Source organism: Lactuca virosa, chromosome 8 (genome assembly GCF_052849685.1).
Source record: "Lactuca virosa cultivar CGN04683 chromosome 8, Lactuca_virosa_CGN04683_v6, whole genome shotgun sequence".
Classification (NCBI taxonomy): Eukaryota; Viridiplantae; Streptophyta; class Magnoliopsida; order Asterales; family Asteraceae; genus Lactuca; species Lactuca virosa.
Genome location: NC_136433.1, coordinates 40,784,739 through 40,793,220, shown reverse-complemented (window position 1 = coordinate 40,793,220; position 8,482 = coordinate 40,784,739). Strand labels below are relative to the sequence as shown.

The 8,482-nt window shown below is 33.3% G+C and overlaps 1 protein-coding gene across 2 annotated transcripts; it reads right to left on the bottom strand.

Moving 5' to 3' along the window:
• Window positions 1-2,803: 2,803 nt before the first annotated feature.
• On the bottom strand, window positions 2,804-8,025 carry LOC145129575 (1,4-alpha-glucan-branching enzyme-like). 2 transcript variants are annotated; one of them, XM_079064333.1, is made up of 14 exons: window positions 7,833-8,025; window positions 6,853-6,975; window positions 6,514-6,715; window positions 6,379-6,448; window positions 6,022-6,291; window positions 4,757-5,663; window positions 4,573-4,689; window positions 4,432-4,494; window positions 4,222-4,329; window positions 4,029-4,130; window positions 3,870-3,937; window positions 3,694-3,775; window positions 3,479-3,595; window positions 2,804-3,131 (listed from the first exon to the last, which is right to left on the bottom strand). In XM_079064333.1, exons 3-14 carry the CDS (start codon window positions 6,650-6,652, stop codon window positions 2,955-2,957), a joined length of 2,220 nt encoding a protein of 739 aa, XP_078920459.1. In that variant the 5' UTR covers window positions 6,653-6,715; window positions 6,853-6,975; window positions 7,833-8,025; the 3' UTR covers window positions 2,804-2,954. The 2 variants fall into 2 exon arrangements, with proteins under 2 accessions (XP_078920459.1, XP_078920458.1); XM_079064332.1 differs by lacking the exon at window positions 7,833-8,025 and adding an exon at window positions 7,646-7,812.
• Between the last annotated feature and the right edge of the window lie 457 nt (window positions 8,026-8,482).

Sequence of the window (8,482 nt, the reverse complement as noted above, 5' to 3'; positions counted from 1 at the left end):
TACTTGACTATTACTCGGCCTGATATCTCCTATGCTGTGAACCAGGTGAGCCAGTTTCTTCAGTGCCCCACTACTACTCACTACCAGCATGTCAAACGCATTTTCTGGTACATTAAAGGGACTTTGTCTTTTGGTCTAACGTTCTCAAAGTCGTTGCATACCTCCGTCTTGGGGTACTCTGATGCTGATTGGGCTCGATGTCTGGAGACCTGAAGATCCACCTATGGTTACTCCATTTTCCTTGGTGGTAACCTAGTTTCTTGGAGTGCTAAGAAGCAACCAACAGTTTCTCGGTCCAACTGTGAATCTGAGTACCGTGCCATGGCTAACACCACTGCTGAGATCATTTGGATTACTCATCTATTACGTGAGTTACATGCTTTACCACCTGGTCGCCCCACTTTGTTGTGTGACAATCAAAGTGCTCTCTTCCTCACTCAGAATCCGGTAGCGCACAAAAGGGCCAAACATATTGACTTGGACTATCATTTCATTCGAGAGCTTGTCTCCTCCGGAAAACTTTGCACTCAGTTTGTTCCGACCAAGCTTCAGGTGGCTGATATTTTCACTAAAAGTCTTTCATGACCGCAGTTTGAGTTTCTATGCTCCAAGTTACGTCTCGGCCCGCCACCCTTTCGCTTGCCGGGGGGGGGGGGGGGGTATTAGTGTATCATGATATATTTTGTTGTATCTTATGTCCTTAGGTTGTATTTCCCTCATTCTTGAGGTACCTTTTTTGTACATTTCTTCTCTCTATATATGTAATCGTTACCAACCTTTTAGGGTATCCGGTTAATTAAACTGAGACACTCTTTCGCCATAAACACGAGCAACTCGTTCCAGAAAACTTATTGGTGAAAGAGGAACGTAATTTTCTGAACAACGAACACTACCCTCCATTAAAATGGTTGCTTGATGATGAAATTATTGAAAGATACTGAAACAAGTTGATTTTAGTTGGAGAAAGGTTCTTAAATAAACCAGGTATTTATAGAGATTTTCTTAAGATTGTAACATAAATGTTTTCTTTTACTTTTAATCTTTTAAATGTTGACCAAATTAATTGCTATATGCTCATATTTATCAATTTTGATTAATATTAATTATTTCATAACAAGAAAATAATCAACAAAATAGAAAAATATCAACTCAAATCGGTAAATCATGTGAGAATATAATCTTTGAAAATCTAACATTTTTGGTAATATTTTAACTTAAGCACGACCGTTCATTAATTAATATGTATTAAAGATATTAATGGATTTAAGTTGGCTCACAATGTAGTCATAGGTAAAAATGTAAAATATATCATAAGTATTTAATTATAATTTATCTGTCAAAATCTTTTAATAACGGACTTATCTAATCAAACGTTGTAGATTTGAAAACATGAAAGTTTTTTATTATGCGAGGCTTTAATTATGACACGTAGGACAAATAAAATGCAAAAAAAAAAAAAAAAAGAAAAAAAAAAAAGGAGGTTATGTTGTTGCCATGGTTAAAGTGATTATGATACATCAAATGACTAAATAAAATTAAGTTGTTGTCACGGTTCAATTCACTTCCGACTTTAAAGCTGTCTACGGGGAGCCCAAAAAAATCTCTTCTTAAAGCGGTGCACAGGACCGTAAAGATAAGGGAACAGCCATATATATGAAATCAGACGACTCCACAATTCAACGTATTATCAAATACTTTATAATGGATTTGAGTTATAAAATAAATTTATTTACCAAATTTTATAAAATATCTCTTGTCATTCGTTATCTATTATTATTTTTTTCAACTACTAGTTAAATCAAACATTAATCAATTTTTATGGTTGTTGGATTATATGTTATGTAAATTACTTTTATTTAAATACTTTTCATTAAAACTTTTTTTTTTTTAATATTTAGAACTTCAATTGAATTATTAATTTTTATCAAAAACATCTAGAATATGTATCTTATTTTATGATTTCCTTGTATTTTTTTTTTCTTTTTAAATAATTTTTTAAATGATGTGTTTTTAGAAAAAATTAAATACATTTAACATATAATTTAAACGAATGAAATCTGATTATATGCAGTTTACTTAACGATGTACCTTTATCTAATCAAAACTTATTTTTATAAGATAATATCTTTTTATGTATTTATCAATCCGATTTAATTTAATTTTTTATTTATAAATAACAAAAAACATGTTTGATTCGTTTTATTCTATCGAGTCAACCAAATATTACAATGGAAAGTAATCATTCATATCATTAAGTTGCTCAATCCATTATGTTTTTCATTTCATTAGTTTGTGATTCCATTCCTTTGTATATAAGTTGCCATTGTTAGTAGTCCCTGTTTATCTTAAATTGTGTCTGGGGAATTAAATTATAAATGGTTTTTACATAATAAGTATTGTAAAATTCGTACAATATATATTAAAACTTAAAGTGTAAATTTTCACAAACAAATTATTTCTTCTCTTGTGATAATGTTATATTGTGAACATATCTTAGAGAATAGAGAAACACGTACAATACAATGATACAATTAGAAGGAAAATAGTGTAAATTGTAATGACAGACATATTCAATCATTTATAAGCAACGTTACCAAAAATAAAAAGTATAAAAAAAATTTAAAATTAAAACCATATCAAAATAGCTTTTGAGAGCTTTTATCTTTCATGTTTTGTCATTTTACACATTCAAAAGCTTATAGCTATTTTAGCCAAACACTTATGCACAGATAAAAATTATAGTTTTAGCTAATTTTGACAAACATACTTATAATGAACATCGTTAAAAGCTTATATGTAACTCTCAATTTAAAATTTATGGTTGTTTGAAATTAAGGCATTTCCAAAGTTGTCACTACTCTATAAATGAACTATATGGATATTCGAAATAAGTAAAATAACATAGTAATATTGTACAAAATGTAGCTAATATTCTTCAAAAGCAACGATGATATTCAAATTAATCTCTCGTCGTCTTCTTCTTCTTCTTCTTCTTCTTCTTCAAGGGTATTTTTGGGATTTCCACTTTGCTCGTGAGTTGCTTCTTGGATTTTCTCAACATCGTCTAAATCTCTATCATCCGCATCAACTTTGGCTTCTTCCATAATGTCTTCTTCAACCCGATAATAAACCTTCATAAATCAATTTAAAACTCATGGCTAAGAACAAGCTAAGGCGTTGCTTCTTTTTTACTTAAAGGGCTTAATGAGTTAAGCCCTTAATCTGGGAGACTATACATGACTGTTTCTTTTTGACTTATTCTAACCATAATGACTTAATGGGTCAAGCCAAAAAACTTGGCTTAATCTATTACACAACAAACCTTTTACCAATTATCCTTACCTCTTTTTCCCCAACTCCACTCATGTTAAAATTGATGCATATTGTATGTTTTTTTTTTTGTGGAATGTAAGGGTAAAATGGTCATTTAGTCTCTTAATACAATAGTTATAAAAGATGATGCAAGTAGAGATCTAACCACACAAGTCCGTTGTGGTGAAAGAACTTTGAACGAATTTGGACGGTTGTTAAAATTCGTTTCAGGGAGTCCCGGGATTCCTTCAGGCCAAGTGAAATGATCCACATCATGACCAACCTAAAAAGTCAAAACACAAAACTTTGACCACATTTACATCTAATAATTGACTTTGAATGTCAAACGATTTTTTAAAATAAGTTGCTATTTTTACTTACTCTTCCATGCCCACCGAATTCCCAAGCATCACTGTCTAAAGCAACTCTATATTTCCCTGGCAAATCGCATCCAACCTTGTACCTATCAAATCACAATTTACACTGACTTGTTAAAGGGTATTTTGGACATTTTAATGTTGCAATTTTGTAATGGAGGGGAAAGATCATGTACATACCCATCGTACGTATTATCTGCATGGAAATTGAAAACAAACACTAGATCTCCCCTTTCAAACACTATAACCTGTGAACCATTTAAAACAATACAAAGATTGACTTTCAAAATTAATCGGTTTGACCTTAAAAGTCAAATAGACGAGAAAAAATTGGTGTACCTTGTCATCTTCATCTGTGCTGCTTACAATCTGCTTGGTGGATGAGAGGAAGGAAAATTTTTCATCAAGCAAGTTCATAGCTCTATCAAAAGCGTTCATGAACTGCATTCAAAAACTCATGCTTTTAAATTCTAATTGTAACAAAATGTAGATATAAAATTATAAAATATATATAAAAAAAAAAGTATCCAACCTTGTATCTTAAGTGCTCTGTATCAACAAGTTCCCATTGGCGTCTACACTTGTCATAACTCCAATTATTGCCTGATCTTGGGAAATCAATCCACTCAGGATGACCAAACTATATAAAAAAGACAATTTAAAATATTAATATATCATGAGAGGATAAAAATATATTTTTTTTTATCTTCCAAATTATAAATAGTTGTCTATGTATTCTTACCTCGTTTCCCATGAAATTAAGGTAGCCTTCTCCTCCCAATGCCATTGTTATAAAATGAATCATCTAAAACCAAAAATATAAAATTAATTTATTGGAAAGTAATAGGTTTGACCAAAAAAGTCAAAATTGGGAAAATCGAACCTTGTGAAGTGCAATGCCACGGTCAACAGCAGGTGAAGGCTCGGTCAAACAAGACATCCCAGAATACATTTCATTGTCCATAAGCAAAAATGCAATTGTTTTATCTCCTACAATCGACTGCATTCATCGACCATAATAAGTAAATGGGACCCACATAATTAAACTGTACTAATTTTCTTTATACCTGGTCATGACTCTCAGCATAAGCAATACATTTCTCATTATACCTCCGATTAGTCAAACATGTAGCAATATCCACCATTGACCACTCATCATCATTCTTATTCTTCAAATAATCGATCCATTTATCTGGAATCCCCATAGCCAATCGAAAATCAAACCCAACCCCACCTTCATCCACGGGCCTACCAAGTCCCGGCATTCCAGAAACATCTTCCGCAATCACAATCGCATCAGGCAACAACAAATCAATCAAACAATTCGCAAGCATCATATACACCACAGCATCAACATCAATCGATTCACCAAAATACTCATTGTAATCACCCGTAAACGCAACGTTAATCCCATGGTGATTATACAGCATTGAAGTTATCCCATCAAATCGAAACCCATCGAATTTAAACTCTTCAATCCACCATCTCAAATTCGATAAAAGGAAACGAAGAACTTCCCAATTTGAGTAATTGAAAAGCCGACTATCCCATAAAGAATGATACCCTCGTGGACCTGTATGGAAGTAGGAATCTTGTGTGGGCTGGCCCACATCGAACCCGTTGAGCCCGTCTGTTATATTGTTGCTGACGTGGCTATGAACAACGTCCATTAAAACACGTAAACCTAAACCATGTGCTTTATCGATTAGGTATTTGAGATCTTCGGGTGTTCCTGATCTACTACTTACAGCGAAAAAGTTTGTAACATGATAACCGAATGATCCGTAGTAAGAATGCTCCATTATGGCCATTAATTGGACTGTGTTGTAGTTGTTAGCTTGAATCCGGGGTAAAACATTGTCTGCAAATTCTCGGTAGGAATTCACTCGGGGTTCGGAATCACTCATTCCGACGTGGGCTTCATATATTCGTGGTGCGTTGGGCTTTGGTGGTCGGGGGTACTTAAATTCATACCTACATTGGAATTGGAATTATCCATTTTTTAGTGTGTGTTGGTATGATAGAATGTAATCACAAAGGAATGGAATGAACAAGATAATGGAATGGGTTGTTACATTCCATTATTATGTTTGATTGACTTGAAGGAATGCAATGAGCCATTCAAGCATATTGTTTAGAAGAAGGAATCACATTCCATTCCTCTGTCAAAACATACCAAACATGTTCTATTCCCTTTTTACTTTACTTATTGCATACCAAACACTATCTTAATGTAAAAGTCAGCATACATGATTAAAAAAAACAGTGGGCTTAGAGGCCAAATTACCTTTATACCCTTACAGAAGTAGAGTATGATACTATGATTTTATACCTTTCTGAAGGCGGTGGGTCCCAGTAAACTCCATCGTAAGGGGCAGCAAATCTAGTGGAGTCCACAGTGGCATATTTTATCCAAGCTGGAATTCGATCAACCCAAACTCCATTGTTGTGCTTGAATCTGAACTTAACTTTTGAATTATGAGGAATTGATGAGTTTCCATCAAGATCAGGAATCTTGATACTCCACACTCCAAATTCATTTCTTTCCATCTTGTGGTTCGATCCATCCCAATCATTAAAATCCCCAACTAATTGTGCTTCCCTGATCATTTATAAAGCAAACCCTGATCAGAATTTTAAAGATAATGACCTATCTACCCTTTGTGAAATGATTATGTGAAGAACATACTCGGCTGCTGGTGCCCATTCACGATAAACAATGCTCCCATCTTCTCTATTAAGCCCGAACTTTAAATAACCTGATGCATATCATGATTAGTAGAAAGATGTAAAATGACTTATCTACCCTTTGTATTATTATTACCTTTTGCAAATTCTTCAAGACTTCCTTCATATTGATCAATGAGCAGTTTTTGTTCTGAAAATCTTTTCATTCTATATTCAAAGTGATCTTTGTAGGGTCCTAAAGCAGGATCGAGCTCCAGTATTTTTGGAGTTTTCATTTCTGCTTTGATGTTTGTCCTTGGTGAAAGCTCATCAGTCACAACGGCAGAATCATGATTCGCCTAAATTAATAGCAGCATCAACAAGAGTTAGCGATGATAATGGGCAAATAAGTCATTTTAGCTACAAAAAGGATAGAAAAAACTGTCATAAACTGTCTTCTAATTAGCCTGGATAACAACGTAAAAGACAATCATACCCTTGTTGGAGTTGAAGATAATCTTGGCTTATGAAGAAGTCTTGAACTGACTTTCTTATTTCCGGGTCCCACGCTAAGTTTTGTTAGCTGTGATGGAGCAATATATAAGTTGCTTCTTGTAGCCTGTCAAAAAAATTGTCAGGCATTAAAGGATTAGCAAAATGACCAAAAAGGACACTGCATATGTTGTGATTTTTATTATTAGACGGGGGATTATAATATATAAGACACACATGTTTTTAATGTTCTTTTTTTCTTTAAATATTTTGACAAGTCAAGAGTCAAGACCTTCAAATGAATATGAATCAAAAGTTCGAAGTATAAAAACTCAAAAAGCCAAACAGATTATTATAACAAGAGCTTCATTTCATCTTTGTAATGCACTAATTGTTGAAATTATAAGAAAATGAAGACATGAAACAGATTAGTAACCATTTGCAGCAAACTTATGTAATGAACAAATAAAACCCGAATGCCAAAAATGAATGGGAAATAATATAGAAATCAATGAGAAATCTTGACTAAAACCCTAAATCGGGTTTTGGAAGCATCACACGAATCCTAAAAATTGAAGAGAAAGCTAATTAAATCAAGGAATAGAAAGAATTTTGATAGCCAATGAGGAATACTGATCAAACCCTAAATGAGGTATAGGAAGCAATGATTTTACCCAAAAGAAATCCTAACAAAACCTGAATGCTAAGAATCTTGATTAAAGCCCTAAATCAGACAGCAACAAATAGCTATGAAGAAAAAGGCAGGACACGTAAAGAAATTAAAGAATTTGCTTTACCATTGATGAATTTTTACTATAGAATTTTGTTAAAAAGCCAAGATCAGCAGCTCTAGGAAGCGTACCCAAAGAACAGTACATCTCTTCTCAATTTCACACACAAAAACACACACTCACTGTGGCTCTAAGGGGGGAGGGTTAATGATTGAATGACGATTGAATTATAGAACCATTAAAAAGTACTGACCTCGTATAAATCCAGATGATTTGATGGTCAAAGACATTCAGAAAAATACATATTTTACAGGGATTTTCAGTGACCCACATTGAATTCTCAAAGGAAGGCATATGTTTGTTTTGTTTCTCACTTTTGCTACCTTTTTCAGGTCTCCTGGATGATTGGTTTGATTGATATGAGAAAGGGAGGCAAAGCATATGCCAAGAGTATGTCATGAAGATGCATGTGACCTTCAAAGGCAACAAATATAAAAATACATTTTGGTAGGGCAACAAAAAAATATAAAGAGGAAAACCTTTAATTTTTTAATGGATTTTTTTCCAGTTTACAATATTCCTAATATTTATGTGTTCCTTTATGTTTAACTTTAATATGTTTTTGTTCCTTACCATTATTTTTTGGAAAATTTTCAATTGTAGCCTTTAACCAGTCACGAACATGTATTTTAAAACGTAATAAGTGAAAGAGAAAGAGGAGTTGAAGGGTTGTGAGATCATCATCATTGATGTCCCTTTACTGATACTCAATTATTGTTGTGTGGATTGATCCTCAAACACAGCTCCAATGCCGCCTAATGGATATCATATCCATATGACTAAACTGCACAAATGGTTCTTGTGGTTTGCTCAAAATTGTCATTTTGGTCCAAAAAAATTTGC